Source organism: Salvelinus namaycush, chromosome 24 (assembly GCF_016432855.1).
Source record: "Salvelinus namaycush isolate Seneca chromosome 24, SaNama_1.0, whole genome shotgun sequence".
Lineage (NCBI taxonomy): Eukaryota > Metazoa > Chordata > Actinopteri > Salmoniformes > Salmonidae > Salvelinus > Salvelinus namaycush.
Genome location: NC_052330.1, coordinates 10,863,884 through 10,881,086, shown reverse-complemented (window position 1 = coordinate 10,881,086; position 17,203 = coordinate 10,863,884). Strand labels below are relative to the sequence as shown.

At 45.3% G+C, this 17,203-nt stretch overlaps 1 protein-coding gene across 2 annotated transcripts in view; it reads left to right on the top strand.

Moving 5' to 3' along the window:
- Positions 1–17,203, top strand: part of med23 (mediator complex subunit 23) — a 34,015-nt gene that overhangs the window by 9,377 nt on the left and 7,435 nt on the right. For both annotated transcript variants that reach the window (XM_038963092.1, XM_038963093.1), the window contains 14 exons: positions 2,322–2,522; positions 2,738–2,881; positions 3,351–3,496; positions 4,182–4,427; positions 5,356–5,498; positions 5,724–5,898; positions 6,990–7,153; positions 12,646–12,770; positions 13,020–13,225; positions 14,959–15,139; positions 15,355–15,525; positions 15,915–16,131; positions 16,351–16,587; positions 16,856–17,021. In XM_038963092.1, coding sequence (XP_038819020.1) covers positions 2,322–2,522; positions 2,738–2,881; positions 3,351–3,496; positions 4,182–4,427; positions 5,356–5,498; positions 5,724–5,898; positions 6,990–7,153; positions 12,646–12,770; positions 13,020–13,225; positions 14,959–15,139; positions 15,355–15,525; positions 15,915–16,131; positions 16,351–16,587; positions 16,856–17,021 — 2,522 coding nt within the window. The remainder of the gene's footprint in view (positions 1–2,321; positions 2,523–2,737; positions 2,882–3,350; positions 3,497–4,181; positions 4,428–5,355; positions 5,499–5,723; positions 5,899–6,989; positions 7,154–12,645; positions 12,771–13,019; positions 13,226–14,958; positions 15,140–15,354; positions 15,526–15,914; positions 16,132–16,350; positions 16,588–16,855; positions 17,022–17,203) is intronic.

Genomic DNA, 17,203 nt, shown 5'->3' with positions numbered 1-17,203 from the left:
GAAAGAGCTGATATGACAATGCATCACATTGACAGGATGTGCAAGGGTCTACAGTTCAGCTCCCCTTGTTGGCCACGTAGTGTGGTCCGTAGACTTCGCATCTCATTGGAGTTTTAATGCTGTGGCTGTTGCTGTCTGTCAAGACATCTCTCAAAGCTGTTTTTTAAGAACATACTTTCCCACAGATGCGTTGTGTTCGGTCTTGGGTTTCAGAATTCCATCTCCCGTCCCAAGATCCTGTATACAAGTCCAAAAACACAGCAGCTTGACAATTATTTTGCTTCTCTGTCTTTCATAGATTATTCTACTTGAATTTTCAGTGTCACCTCTATACATAGCTAGACACAATTGAAACACTCTTTCAACTGCCTGTACACTGTGGCAAAATTAGTTAAGCGATTTACTTAGATTCTCATTTTATGGTGGCTAACTCCACTGTCCCTTTAGTCTCCCTGCCTTAGACTATGAATTCATTTTGTTGAATTCGTTTTGCAATTCTAAGAATGTGCAGAACAGCATTGTAAAAGCTCTCGTGAGATCTCAATGGAAAAAACTTTGTATACAAAGTAGTAAAATGTGGACAAATTGTATCAATTTCCACCAATTGATACAATTGCAAATTTGATATTATTAGGATCTACTTTGGTGTGTTATATTATTGAATACACTAGTTCCTTCCCTATTCCAATGTCCTTGAATTTAATAGCCTATATATATTATTTTTGAATGAAACAAAAGCATGTTACAAATCATTAAACATTTACAATTTCAAACATGCAACAACATTACCAAATCAGCAAAGAGGATTGGACATTTTCTGTTTGAAACTAGAGGTGTACGTACCTGAGAATGACATGTTAATTTCAAGCCCTGATCTGCTGCATGCCGGAATGTAGTATAGTCCTGTCCGTTTTCAACTGTGGTTCAGGTGTATCTTGATGTTTGCACTGCAAGAGTTTTCCATTTGAATGTTAACACTAGATAGGCTATGTTGTTGCAAGGTAGTAGATTTAAATGCACTCCGGGGATGTCCGGAATTGACCATGTCTTTGTTCCCATAGGAGCATGATCAAATTTGTCTTTTGCCATTGAGGTTACATTATTGGATTTTGACACATCCACCACAACAGGGATGATTTGGTTCAAAAGCTACTATGAATCATGTGCTGACTGACTAATTACTTTGAGTCTGCCAAAAGTCATGGTGAAAGCAATCTTCTGATTTTGAGTTGTTTTCCTAATGCAGTGGGCTGAGCCTTACTAAAATGATCCTTATTACATTTCAAAAGAATGATTACTTGGACCTATCTTTGGTCCCGGCCCTCTATCGGAACATTGTACTAAAAGGCAGCAAAAAGGCTCAAAAGAACCTACTGTATACATAATGGCTTTAACTCTTTAGATTCCATAAACCAATTCCATTGGTTGGACACTCATCAGACCAGCCTTAATCCAGTAAAGAAACCCCCATTTCAGAAGAGCATGTGTTGTACCACTGTCCCCCCCCCCCCTCACCCTTTGGAGATGATGCTTCCCTCTGCTCACAGCGTGGTGTTGAGATGAATGGCAGTGTGTTCTATACCTGCATGTCACTTTCAGGGGCAGCTGCAGTATATCAGAAAGAGAGAGTACCTTTTGTGGTTTCAGAACAAACAGACTGGGTATATCGACGCTTGTTCTCAGTCTATCACCATTGTTTTTCAGTAAACGTTTTGACCACAAGCCATTATTTATTCAGTGTAAGACTGATTGTAAATGTGCAGAGCACCACCTGTTGAGTAAATATATTGTCTTAACAGGTCATTTACATTGGATAGAATACTGAAATTACTTTATCAATGATGGCAAAAGTGACCAATGTGGTGATATAGTGCAGCTACTCTGGGATCTGGGCTTTCTTTGGCAGTGGTGTAGTCTTCATGTCATGCTCTGTTTTGTGTGTGTGTGTGTTTGAGTCAATGTGTACCCTCTGTGTGCCCGGGACAAGCTCTGTTTGTACCCAACATTTATGAGACTCCCATTTGGGCCAAGTGTCGAGAGTCAAGTTGGTGTGAGACTGTGTTTGGAGTGGAGTAAGAGGGAATGGAACTAAAATGAAGCAGTCAATGAGGCTAGTCAAGTGCCCCATTTTTTTTAAAATTATTTTATATTTTAACTGAACTACATTCTGAATCAACTGTATGCTGATTTCACTTGTTTTGGTGAGGTATGGGCCAGTGCTGAATTCCCTGTATGAGGTACATTTGACTTTTTTTAAATATTTTTTTTATTCACCCCTCTCTGACCTCTGACACCCGTCTCTCTGGGCTCTCCCCCCCCAGCACAAGCAGCGCTGCCCGGTGCTCGAGGACCAGCTTGTGGACCTGGTGGTGTACGCCATGGAGCGCTCAGAGACCGAGGAGCAGTTTGACGACGGCGGCACCAGCCAGCTCCTGTGGCAGCACCTCTCCAGCCAGCTCATTTTCTTTGTGCTCTTCCAGTTCGCCAGCTTCCCGCACATGGTGCTCTCGCTTCACCAGAAGGTGAGGTGGTGTTGATTTGAAACAGACACACACTTTTATAGAAGTGGACACAGTCATTTGTCCTATTATCGTGAATGATCTATTCTTGTTCTTGCTTCGTTTTTACCATTGGCGATTGAATTGGCTCTCTTGTTCCACACTGCTAGTCTGTGAGACAGAGAGACTGTTATATAGACCATGTCTAAAATGTCTGTCTTGTGTCTGTTGCTCCTCAGCTGGCCGGTCGAGGTCTGATCAAAGGCAGAGACCACCTCATGTGGGTCCTCCTCCAGTTCATATCTGGCAGCATTCAGAAGAACGCCCTGGCTGACTTTCTCCCTGTCATGAAGCTGTTCGATCTTCTCTACCCAGAGAAAGAGGTAGCCACTGTGTGTGTGTGTCTGTCGTTTCAGCTCCTCCATCTGTCGGGGAATCGCTGCAGGAACCAGGAGGCTCCACTCTGAGCTGCATCTGGAGCTGCTCTCTCCAAGGGGACGCAATGAAGGCATCTGCAGCCCCATCTCCCCCCAATTGACTTCCAGCCAAGTCTTCCATTAGCATGCAAATACTGGATCTGTTTACTTAAGCTGCGCTAACACACAATCATGGCTTACTTGTCCCGCTTAGCCCAGAGCTAAGTGGATATTTATTAGCTTTCTGACCAATGATGATACAGCCAATTGTGAATGAATGAGTGAAATATTTAGTGACATAATACATTTTACTAGTCAGGTGATAAAACCATTTACTTGGTGTCTACTTAATTTCGAAGATATTGATATGAATTGATGGTTTATTGAAGGTTTTATTGGGATGACTAGAGACATCGTGATGTGTGTGTCTCTACAGTGCATCCCGGTGCCAGACATCAGCAAGCCCCAGTCGACCCACGCCTTCGCCATGACTTGCATCTGGATCCACTTGAACCGCAAGGCTCAGAACGACAACTCCAAGCTTCAGATTCCCATCCCCCACTCCCTCAAGCTGCACCATGAGTAAGAGAATGTCTGAATCAATCAAATGTATTTTATAAAGCCCTTTTTACATCAGCAGTTGTCACAAAGTGCTGTAAAGAAACCCAGCATAAAACCCCAAACAGCAAGCAATGCAGGTGTAGAAGCACGGTGGCTAGGATAAACTTCCTAGAAAGGCAGGAACTTGGGAAGAAACCTAGAGAGGAACCAGGCTCTGAGGGGTGGCCAGTCCTCTTCTGGCTGTGCCGGGTGGAGATTATAAGAGTACATGGCCATTTAAGGCCAGAGTGTTCTTAAAGACCAGCAGGGTAAAATAACAACCACAGTGGTCAACACCTCTGGAGTAAATGTCAGTTGGCTTTTCATAGCCGAGTATTCAGTGGTCCAGGCAGCAGGTCCCACAGGAAAAGAGAGAATGTCAAAACAGCAGCTCTACCTTTAGAGGTCAGTATGTACTTAACACCAGCTCTTGTCTGTCATGTTGTCTACTAGAACGCTCATAAGTAATCACTTAGGCAGCCAGTCTAAAAGTGTTTGTAGTCAGTGGTCACCAACTTGCAATGTAACTCACAGATGCATGATTTGTGATGCCTTAATCGGCAGTTTGAGATAAAAGCAACATCTCAAATCTGGGATTCGATTGCATTTAAACTGCTTGCCTCCCTCCTATCCCCTATAATATTTTTACCTGTCCATGTGTGTTTAGGTTTCTCCAGCAGAGCCTGAGGAACAAGTCCCTGGGGATGACAGACTATAAGATCGCCCTGCTGTGTAATGCCTACTCCACGAACTCGGAGTGCTTCACTCTGCCCATGGGCGTGCTTGTGGAGACTATCTATGGCAACGGCAGCATGCGCATCACCCTGCCTGGCACCAACTGTACCGCATCAGGCTCCGTCACACCACTACCCATGAACCTCCTAGACTCCCTCACCGTCCACGCCAAGATGAGGTGGGCTATACTTACCATAGAGATACTGTATATCTCTATAGTCCCTACAAAGACTACTACTGCTCCTTTCAATGGTGCTGTCAGGATATCACAGCAACATCAACAGTAACACTTAATTTAGTTGGAGCTCTTACTAGGGGTTATTGAATTAAGAATGGAACATCCTCAGTGTGAGAGGCTTACAGGAAAACTTGAGGATGCGTCCTATGATGTTTTTAATTAAGTAAAAAAAAACAGCTTGAAATGCTGTGCTAAAAATAATCTACTTTACAATGCATTATTTTAGACCCCTGACATGTTTTTTTTAAGGACACGCCATTATGCAATTTTATTCACATTTATACTGCCCTATTTAAAATGCAAGAAGGCTTGGATAATTTGTTTTTATTTAAACATATAACATTTAAACTCTAGTCATTTTCCCTCGCTCGGGTTTAGTGTAGCCCAGGGTGTATGAAATGGCTCTGTGCTAAATTACAAAGAACAGATGAGAGCGTTGCAGCGTGATGTCTTCTCCCTCTTCTGTTGATCACTGTTCTATTCTCCCTGCTGTTAGTTGCCATTTACTATCAAAAGAATGGAGAATGGAGATAATGATGAGTTTTTAAACAGCATCCATCCATTTCAACCTAAAAGCAATTTTTTACCGGCGAGTGTTTTTTTTTTTTTTTGACAAGATGTTGTCGCTAATGAAAAATCATCTGCTCTAGCGGCTTTACAGTGGATTCAGTGCTTATTCATTTTACAATAAAGCCATCTGCAATTTCTGAGCCAATAATGCCTTGAACATTCAGCTATTCTCTACAAATACCAACACTTGCATAAGCAGTATTCTGACAGTTTAGTGATCAAAGCATAATATATAAGGTGAAAACTGCATACAGTGGTCAAGTCTCATTCACATTTCCCCTGTACCCTGTACTTCAAGCCTGATCCATAGCATCGCCACTCGGGTGATCAAGTTGGCCCACGCCAAGTCCAGCATCGCCCTGGCCCCAGCCCTGGTGGAGACCTACAGCAGACTGCTGGTCTACATGGAGATAGAATCTCTGGGCATCAAAGGATTCATCAGTAAGTCCTGCAAACTCTGAATCCCCTTACAGAGCTTATCAATCCCTGCCTGCATTTTTTCCCCGAAAGAGACCTGGTTCATGTTCCGAAAGGCACACCATAACAAAAACTTTTCTCCCTGCTGAACACGACCCTGGCCTGAGCGAGCAGCATGGCCAGATTAACTGTATTCCAAATGCATCACAGATGTTCTAACTGCAACAACATGGTGTCTTGTTTTACCAGGCCAGCTCCTGCCCAACGTGTTCAAGTCCCACGCCTGGGGCATCCTTCACACTCTGCTGGAGATGTTCAGCTACCGTATGCACCACATCCAGCCCCACTACCGCGTACAGCTGCTCAGCCACCTGCACTCGCTAGCCGCCGTGCCCCAGACCAACCAGAACCAGCTGCACCTCTGGTCAGTAACTACAAGATCAGGCACAGTCAGACACAATTTTTAGGGTCAGGTCCTGGTTGCATAAAACAACTAAAGTCAATTTTACCTTTATCCTTTCCCTTAAAGTTTCCTTAACTTTAAGTCAGTCGCACAAAACATTTTAAGGTGAATTTCCCCGTTAAATTAAGTGAAAAAGTTAAGCGTGACCATGAGGTCCCTGAACTGCTTCATTCAGTATGGATATCAATGTAAACAGCAATTTTGGAGGTGAAGGTTGCTTTCATCTGCTCTGGTTACAAAAGAAAAACATCAACCAGCTAGCTACTTAGCTAAACAATGGAAGCTGCACAATCCATGGCCTCAAAGCTAGCTACTCTGTAAGCTAGCTTGACGTGCTAGAAAGTAGTAGAGTAATGGTTTATCATCTGAAGCAATTTGGTTATCCTGTTTTACGATCTCACAAAATAAATACGATCTCTTTGACAAGATGTTTAGTCAGTGAATCAGGCCGTCTCCGTGGTAACCAGATACTCTTTCTGCAGTACATGCTTTCAAACCACCATAAAACCCCTTGAAGTGTGCCCTTACGTAAGGGAATATTTTAGGAGCTCTATGCAATACCCTTAACCTATTTCCCTTAGGTAAGGGAACATTATAATTCCTTAAGGGAAACACTTAAGATGTTTTATGCAACCTTAATCTGACCAGGAAACACTCAACACCCTAGGTGTAGTCATATACTATAACTAGAGGCCTCAATATTTCCTGGTTAGGTCATTTGACCAGTAAAAACTCAGCACCACAGGGGTTACAGGTCCTTGAGCTCCTGCGCAGGCAGGGATGGCTCATTACAATCACAGATACATAAGACCAGAAAGGATTTAGTACTAGTCTATACTCTGTGGTCAAGCCAGTGCAAGCCAAGGTGCTATAAGAGGAATGATGTGCTATTGAGCGGACGTTATTCAATCATTGCCAATTCAATTAAAACGTTCCATATAAACATAGAAATGGGTCAGCGTTTTGAGAAGACTTAACTCTGTACATAACCACGACCTTTTACTGTGAAATAAAAGTAACCTTTTTTTGTATTTCTGTTTCTGTGTCCTCAGTGTTGAGAGCACAGCGTTAAGGTTGATCACAGCGTTGGGGAGTTCCGAGGTTCAGCCTCAGTTCACCCGCTTCCTCAGTGACCCCAAAACGGTGCTGTCAGCTGAATCTGAGGAGCTCAACCGTGCCCTCATCCTGACTCTGGCCAGAGCCACCCACGTCACAGGTCTGCCTCTATCTAACTTATAGTACCAGTCAAAAGTTTGGACACACCTACTCATTCAAGGATTTTTCTTTATTTTTACTATTTTTCTACATTGTAGAACAATAGTGAAGACAATAAAACTATGAAATAACACACATAGAATCATGTAGTAACCCAAAAAGTGTTAAACAAATGAAAATATATTTTATATTTGAGCTTCTTCAAAGTAGCCACCCTTTGCCTTCAAATCAAATTGTGTTTGTCACATGCACTGAATACAACAGGTGTAGACATTACCGTGAAATGTTTACTTACAAGCCCTGAACCAACAGTGCAGTTCAAGAAATAGTTAAGAAAATATTTACTAAATAAACAGTAACACAGTTAGAATTACATAACAATAACGAGGCTATATACAGGGGCCACCGGTACCGAGTAAATGTGCTGGGGTACAGGTTAGTCGGGGTTATTTGTACATTTAGGTAGGGGTAAAGTGACTATGCATAGATGATAAACAGCGAGTAGCAGCAGTGTAAAAACCAAGGGGGGAGGGGTCCATGTAAATAATCCGGGTGGCCATCTGATTAATTGTTAAGCAGTCTTATAGCTTGGGGGTAGAAGCTGTTAAGGAGCCTTTTGGACCTAGACTTGGCGCTCCAGTACCGCTTGCCGTGCGATAGCAGAGAGAACAGTCTATGACTTGGCTGACTGGAGTCTTAGACAATTTTCGGGGGGGCCTTCCTCTGACACCGCTTGATATATAGGTCCTGGATGGACTACACTCTGTAGCCCCTTACGGTCAGATACCAAGCAGTTGCCATAACAGGCGTTGATGCAACTGGTCAGGATGCTCTCGATGTTGCAGCTGTAGAACCTTTTGAGGATCTGGGGACCCATGCCAAATCTTTTCAGTCTCCTGAGGGGGAATAGGTGTTGTCGTGCCCGCTTCATGACTGTCTTAGTGTGTTTGGATGATGGTAGTTTGTTGGTGATGTGGACACCAAGGAACTTGAAACTCTCGACCCGCTCCACTACAGCTCCATCGATGTTAATGGGGGCCTGTTCGGCCCTCCTTTTCCTGTAGTCCATGATCGTCTCCTTTGTCTTGCTCACATTTAAGGGAGAGGTTGTTGGCTTGGCACCACACTGACAGGTCCTTGTCCTCCTCCCTATAGGCTGTCTCATCGTTGTCATTGATCAGGCCTATCCCTGTTGTGTCATCAGCAAACTTAATAATGGTGTTGGAGTCATGCTTGGTCACACAGTCGTGGGTGAACAGGGAGTACAGGAGGGGACTAAGCACGCACCCCTGAGGGGAACCGGTGTTGAGGATCAGCGTGGCAGATGTGTTGTTGCCTACCCGTACCACTTGGGAGCGGTCCGTCAGGAATTCCAGGGGGAGGTGTTTAGTCCCAGGGTCCTTAGCTTAGTGATGAGCGTCATCATTGCGTCATCTGTGGATCTGTTGGGACGGTATGCAAATTGGAGTGGGTCTAGGATTTCTGAGATGATGGTGTTGATGTGAGCCATGACCAGCCTATCAAAGCACTTCATTGCTACTGACGAGAGCTATGGGGCAGTAGTCATTTAGGCAGGTTACCTTCGCATTCTTGAGCACAGGGACTATGGTGGTCTGCTTGAAACATGTGGGTATTACAGACTGGGTCAGGAAGCGGTTGAAACTGTCTGTGAAGACACTTGACAGTTGGTCCGCGCATGCTCTTAGTACACGCCCTGGTAATCCGTCTGGCCCCGCGGCCTTGTAAATGTTGACCTGTTTAAAGGTCTTGCTGACATCGGCTACGGAGAGCGTGATCACACAGTCCTCCGGAACAGCTGGTGCGCTCATGAATGCTTCAGCGTTGCTTGCCTCGAAGCGAGCATAAAAGGTATTTAGCTAGTCTGGTAGGCTTGCGTCACTGGGCAGCTAGCGGCGAGGTTTCCCTTTGTAATTCTTTAATAGTTTGCCAGCCCTGCCACATCCGACATTGACAGCTTTGCACATTCTTGCATTCTCTCAACCAGCTTCATGAGGTAGTCACCTGGAATGCATTTCAATTAACAGGTCTGCCTTGTTAAAAGTTAATTAGTGGAATTTATTTCCCTCTTAATGTGTTTGTTGTGACATGGTATGGGTGGTATACAGAAGATAGCCCTATTCGGTAAAAGTCCATATTATGGCAAGAACAGCTCATATTAGCAAAGAGAAACAACAGTCCATCATTACTTTAAGGCAAGGTCAGTCAATCCAGAAAATTTCAACTACTTTTAAAGTTTCTTAACGTGCAGTCGCAAAAACCATCAAGCGCTATGATGAAACTGGCTCTCATGAGGACCGCCAAGGGAAAGGAAGACCCGGAGTTATCTCTGCTACAGAGGATAAATTCATTAGAGTTAACTGTACCTCAGATTGCAGCCCAAATAAATGATTCAATTAACAGGCACATCTCAACATCAACTGTTCAGAGGAGACTGTGTGAATCAGGCCTTCATGGTCGAATTGCTGCAAAGAAACCACTACTTAAGGACAACTATATGAAGACACTTGCTTGGGCCAAGAAACACGAGCAATGGACATTACACTGGTGAAAATCTGTCCATTGGTTTGATGAGTCCAAATGTGAGATTTTTGGTTCCAAACACCGTGTCTTTGTGAGAAGCAGAGTAGGTGAACGGATGATCTCCTCGTGTGGTTCCCACCGTGAAGCATGGAGGAGGAGGTGTGGGGGTGCTTTGCTGATGACGCTCTCTGTGATTTATTTAGAGTTCAAGACCCACTTAACCAGCATGGCTACCACAGCATTCTGCAGCGATACGCCATCCCATCTGGTATGCACTTAGTAGGACTATCATTTGATTTTCAACAGAACAATGGCCCAAAACACACCTCTAGGCTGTGTAAGGGCTATTTCACCAAGTAGAGTGATGGAGTGCTGCATCAGATGAACTGGCCTCCACAATCACCCGACCTCAACCCAATTGAGATGGTTTGGAAGGAAAATCTACCCATGCTAGATTACGGAGACGTAATTTATAAATCAAATTGTATTGGTCACATACACATGGTTAGCAGATGTTAATGCAAGTGTAGCGAAATGCTTGGGTTTCTAATTCCAACGGTGCAGTAATATCTAAAAATTCCCCAACAACTACCTAATACACACGCATCTAAAGGGGTGAATGAGAATATGCACATATAAGTATATGGATGAGCGATGGCCGAGTGGCATAGGCAAGGTGCAGTAGATTGTATAAAATACAGTATATACATGTGATATGAGTAATAAAAGAATTGTAAACATTATTAAAGTGGCATTGTTTAAAGTGACTAGTGATCCATTTATTAAAGTGTCAAGTGATTGGGTCTCAATGTAGGCAGCAGCCTCTCTGAGTTAGTGATTGTTGTTTAGTAGTCTGATGTCCTTGAGATTGAAAAACAGCTTCTATGTCTTGGTCCCAGCTTTGATACACCTGTACTGACCTTCCCTTCTGGGTGATAGCGGGGTGAACAGGCAGTTGATCGGGTTGTTATTGACCTTGATGATCTTTTTGGCCTTCCTGTGACATCGGGTGCTGTAGGTGTCCTGGAGGGCAGGTAGTTTGCCCCCGGTGATGTGTTGTGCAGACCGCACCACCCTCTGGAGAGCCTTGCCGTTGAGGGCGGTGCAGTTGCCATACCAGGCTGTGATACAGCCCGCAGAGGCTCTCGATTGTGCATCTGTAAAAATTTGTCAGGGTTTTGGGTGACAAGACACATTTCTTTAGCCTCCTGAGGTGGGTGGACCATTTCAGTTTGTTTGATGTGTACGCCCAAGAACTTAAAACTTTCCACCTTCTCCACTGCTGTCCCTTCGATGTGGATTGGGGGGGGGTGCTCCCTCTGCTGTTTCCTGAAGTCCACGATCATGTCCTTTGTTTTGTTGTGAGAGGTTGTTTTCCTGACACCACACTCCGAGTGCCCTCACCTCCTCCCTTGTAGGCTGTCTCATTGTTGTTGGTGATCAGGCCCACTACTGTTGTGTTGTCTGCAAACTTGATGATTGAGTTGGAGACATTCATGGCCACGCAGTCGTGGGTTAACAGGGAGTACAGGAGAGGGCTGAGCACACACCCTTGTGGGGCCCCAGTGTTGAGGGTCAGCGAAGTGGAGATGTTTCCTACCTTCACCACCTGGGGGTGGCCCGTCAGAGTCCAGGACCCAGTTGCACAGGGTGGGGTTGAGACCCAGGGCTTCCAGCTTTATGAGCTTGGAGGGTACTATGGTGTTGAATGCTAAGCTGTAGTCAATGAACAGCATTCTTACATAGGTATTCTTTTTGTCCAGATGGGATAGGACAGTGTGATGGTGATTGCAATTTATAGGCCATCAGATTTGCCACCAATGCTCCTTATAGGACACATCACTGCACTCTATACTCCTCTGTAAACTGGTCATCTCTGTATACCTGTCGCAAGACCCACTGGTTGATGCTTATTTATAAAACCCTCTTAGGCCTCACTCCCACCTATCTGAGATATTTACTGCAGCCCTCATCCTCCAAAACTGTTCTGCCAGTCACATTCTGTTAAAGGTCCCCAAAGCTCACACATCCCTGGGTCGCTCGTCTTTTCAGTTCGCTGCAGGTCACGACTGGAACGAGCTACAACACACTCAAACTGGACAGTTTTATCTCAATCTCTTCATTCAAAAACTCAAACATGGACACTCTTACTGACAGTTGTGGCTGCTTTGCGTGATGTGTTGTTGTCTCTACCTTCTTGCCCTTTGTGCTGTTGTCTGTGCCCAATAATGTTTGTACCATGTTTTGTGCTGCTGCCATGTTGTGCTGCTACCATGCTGTGTTGCTGCCATGCTATGTTATCTTAGGTCTCCCTTTATGTAGTGTTGTGTTTTGTCTCGTGATGTGTGTTTTGTCATATATATAAATATATATATATTTATCCCAGCCGCTGTCCTCGCAGGAAGCCTTTGGTAGGCAGTCATTGTGAATTTGTTCTTAACTGACTTGCCTAGTTAAATAAAGGTTAAATACAAAATAAATGTTTTTTTACAAAGCAGCCAACAAGTGCTCAGCATATGTGGGAACTACTTCAAGACTGTTGGAAAAGCATTCCTCATGAAGCTGGTTGAGAGAATGCCAAGAGTATGCAAAGTTGTCATCAAGGCAAAGGGTGGCTACTTTGAAAAATATAAAATATATCTCAAATCTAAAAAATATTACACTTTTGGTTACTACATGATACCATATGTGTTATTTCCTAGTTTTGATGTCTTCACTATTATTCTATAATGTAGAAAATAGTAACGATAAAGAAAAATCCTGGAATTAGTAGATGTGTCCAAACTTTTGACTGGCGCTGTATATGTAATGTCAGTTCAACATTTAACACGTGTCTGATAATGGCTGTGAAACTCATCATAGGTCAGCGTAACGCTGACTAGTAGGTCAGCATTAACAAAACGTTTTCCTAACCCAAGACTAATTTTCCTTCCGCTGCTTTCTCTGGTCCAGATTTCTTCACGGGCTCCGACTCCATCCAGGGTACGTGGTGTAAGGACATCCTGCAGACCATCATGAACTTTACTCCTCACAACTGGGCCTCTCACACCCTGAGCTGCTTCCCTGCTCCTCTTCAGGTACAGAGAGAGAGTCAATTGGGATTTGGGTTTATTTCTACAGGGGGCAGCCATAGAGAATTATTGACTGAGAGAATCCTATTTCAATATATATGTGAATATGTTATATTAATGGTACCTACACACAGACTGAGCCCATTCATATTTTTCAGATGACAGACGGACACAACGTCCCAGTGGAACATATGAGTATTTATCATTTTCACAGAAGGAAAGAAAAAATACATCTCTGTGTGCGTGTTCCCTCAGGCGTTCTTCAAGCAGAACAACGTTCCCCAGGAGAGCCGCTTCAACCTGAAGAAGAACGTGGAGGAGGAATACAGGAAGTGGAAGAGCATGACCAACGAGAACGACATCATCACCCACTTCTCCATGCAGGGATCGCCGCCCCTCTTCCTGTGTCTGCTGTGGAAGATGCTGCTGGAGACTGACCACATCAACCAGATCGGCTTCAGGTACACCACAAAGTATTCACTTCTTTTCTATTCTACGGTTGCACAACACTTAACCATTTTATTTGTGCATTTATGAAATGTATTTGCCAGGGACAGTGCACATTAATCAACGTTTCAGGTTCAACATCAGGCTATCAATTCATATTTAACGGTAGCAGAGCCACGTACTGTGGATTTGTTCTCATTATCCTGCTGATATTTGGTCATTAATAAATATAAGGTAACCTGGGACCATTTTAATGAGGTCAACATTCTGATTGGCTGAGCTCTGTGAATGTTAAGTGAGTGGGGAACAGAGGGCGTGGCTTCCCTGGGGTGCAGCTGCTCCCTCCAGACAGAAGACAGTTGTGTGGATGGAGATGCCTGACCCCACACACACATCCCACTTGTCATTCTGATCACGAGCGCTGAGAGATAATGATCTTTACACGCTCCGACAACACCAATACAGCTCCGCTGCCGCTATCATCTCGTCTTTTTAATTTATTTCTCAGAGTTTTTTTCCCCCCAGACACAGTCTGTACCAGCAAGGCAGTTTTTAAAGTGCTTTCTGAAGCACAAGTTGTGGCGACTACCTGACAACCGGTAGCCAGTGCCAAGCTGCTAAAGTGCTGTTGCTGATTCCATCTTAGTGTGGAAATCAGCACAGCCTCACAACCAATCCCTTGAGCCAGATTGCGGGTTATGTGATGAGTGCTACTGTTCCGTAGAGGCTATCTGCTGTCTGCTCTCTCTGCAGGTCAGGGGTTTGAGGCGATTGAAGAGCAGAGCTCTTCTGCTTATCACCAGGCGGGAGGGGTGAAATGGCTGTGAAGGGCTGCTGTTTGCATAACCCTCCGGAGGGAGTCTGCAAAAGTTCTTAAATACTCAGTTACTCTCTCCCAAGCACCTTCTATACCCCTCTCTCTCTCCCTCCCTGACACTTTCTTTCCAACTCTCCCTCTTTCTCTCTCCGTCTCTCGTCTGTAGGAAAGAATCCGTGGCCTCTCCCTCTGTCCCCAACAGAGTTTGAGTGTGAGGGATGTGAATAGCCTCGTCTACTGTAAACCTGCCTCCGGCTCTTTACGTCACTACCCAGTCGAGTGATAGCTTTCCTCGAGTGGGCAGTCATGCACCGCACGCCACCATTTGTAATATGATTTACCGCCAGTGAAAGGTATTTTGCAACAGGGCTTTTAAGAAGTGACTAAGGACTTTGCTTTTGTGGTAACTGGCTGCTGGTAATGACAGCCTGTTAATGCAACAGAGCCAGTACAGTAAAACTGCTCTCCTTCTGTCCTCTAAATAGATTGGGAGAGATCAGTGGTTGTGGTTGTGGTAGGGCCAGATGGGGTGGTAGGAAGGCTGCCACAGGGGGCACTAGCACTGGGAACGGCTGCTGTGGGCCCTAAGCTTGGCTCTAAGCTTCTGGATGCTGTTGAGGGGAACACACTGAAGCAGATGGTGTCAGAAAGCTGTTTGCTGGTTGTTGTTTGTGTTGATTGCTGTAAGGGTGCTGATGGTGTTTGAGAACAGCTTTGCATTGAATCATGAAGTAATTATGTTATTGACAGATGGCCTTTTGAATTCAGAGGAATGAATACTCACTAGTTATTATGACTCATGGTAAACAAGCAATGGTTCTGTACATTATGTCAATTTGACATGTGTGTGACTGTGCATGTGTCATTATGTCTGTGTGTTGTGACACAAGGCCATCCTCCTGACCAGCCGTGTGTCCTGTCTTGCCCCAGGGTTCTGGAGAGGATTGGGGCGCGGGCGCTGGTGGCCCATGTCAGAACGTTTGCAGACTTCCTGGTCTATGAGTTCTCCACGTCGGCCGGTGGCCAGCAGCTCAACAAGTGTATCGAGATCCTCAACGACATGGTGTGGAAGTACAACATTGTCACGCTGGACAGACTCATCCTGTGTCTGGTAAGGACGAGATGAAACTATGGGCCAGTCATATGGTTCACCTCAAATGAAGCCTTTGAAAGCTTCAATCACATGATGAATAATTACGTTTTCAGATCATGTACATGAATATCTCATTGTTCAATATAAAACTGGTTGTTATATAACAATGTTTAGTTCCCTACTAATCTCGCCCTCGTTCCCATCGCTTCCCTCGTTCTTATCTCCCTCTCCAGGCCATGAGGAGTCACGAGGGTAACGAGGCCCAGGTCTGCTACTTCATCATCCAGCTCCTCCTCCTCAAGCCCAACGACTTCCGCAACCGTGTCTCTGACTTCGTGAAGGAGAACGCCCCCGAGCACTGGCTGCAGAGCGACTGGCACACCAAGCACATGGCCTACCACAAGGTACCGTACTGGCCCCAACCCTGGAGCTCTGACTGACAGCTCCAGCATGGAAAGAGCAGCGCTGCCTGAAAGACAGTCTGAAAAGAACCAGAGAGGGGCTCAAGGCGATACGAATGTAAATGTCAACGGGAGGCCACTATAGCTCAGCCTGCACCGTTGCCTGTTGACATTTGGCCCTTTTTAAATGTGACATTTACATTGGCTGTGCTGGGATCTCATCCGAGCTTTCTGTGGAGTTAGCTGGGTTAAGTCTCCATCTGTTCTGCTGTGGTGATTTGAATGACCTCCACTCACTGTTTCACTGCTCCCAAGCTTGCTCTTTTAATAAAGCTTGCATGTGATACAGTTCCATTTGACTTGGACTCTTGTTTTCTTCCCTATTGTAACAGAAATACCCGGAGAAGCTGTACTTTGAGGGATTGGCCGAGCAGGTGAACCCGCCCATGCAGCAGCAGTCCCACTACCTGCCCATCTACTTTGGTAACGTCTGCCTGCGCTTCCTGCCCGTCTTTGACATTGTCATCCACCGCTTCCTGGAGCTGCTGCCCGTCTCCAAGTCACTGGAGACCTTACTGGACCACCTGGGAGGACTCTATAAGTTCCACGGTGAGGAAAGGGTACAAGACCACGGGGACAAGTCCTGGTCTGTTGCTTTGATTGTCTATACAGCCTGGAGGTATACTAACATCACGAAAGAGCCCTGATAGAAGACCCCCTTTATGAATCAATGTTACGCTTGCACTTGAAACAATGTTATGTGATGAGGTCAGTTCAGATGGAGGGTCTAATTGAACTGAATTGTGTGTTTCTCTGTGTCGTCTCCAGACCGTCCGGTGACCTACCTCTACAACACGCTCCACTACTACGAGCGCCACCTGCGCGACCGCACCAACCTGAAGAGGAAGCTGGTGCACGCCATCATGAGCTCTCTGAAGGACAACCGGGCGCCAGGCTGGTGCCTGAGTGAGACCTACATCAAGTGTGGCATGAACCCCCGTGAAGACAACGTCTGGATCCCCGATGACACCTACTACTGTAAGCTCATCGGACGCCTCGTCGACAATATCCTTTGCTGTTGTTTATTTCCGGAGCACATTTGACCTGTCCAAATCATTATCAGCCAGTTTTCTATGTCTCTGTCCTTCTGTCGGGATGTTCAGACTGATGAAAGTAGTCTTAGGACATCTACGAGGGATTAGTTGATGTGCAAGATTGCTAGAAGGTCTTTCCTAGAATGAAAGTCTATGGTGTGTTCACACACTGTTGTGTAGCTGGTGTTGCTCTCGCAGTGATGAGTATCTTCAGTATCATCCTTGACCTGCTGTCTCACCGATGGCTGGCAAGTCCCCCGGGCCGTTCCCTAACTGTGACTGGAGGTTCAACGAGTTCCCCAACCCGGCCGCCCATGCTCTCCACGTCACCTGCGTGGAGCTGATGGCCCTGGCAGTGCCCGGCAAGGACGTGGGCAACGCCCTGCTCAGCGTCGTCCTCAAGAGGTCAGAATGGGGTCATAGATCAAACGGGGGGGGGGGCACTAAGCAGCCAATTAGAGGGGAGATTGAAAGGTCTCTAGGCTATGTAAACAAGCACAGTCTTGTGTGCTCTCTTGATGCACGTGTAAATGTTCCATTATTATGCGGAAGTTCTTGTGCGAGGAATGGACAATGAGTCATCTCGA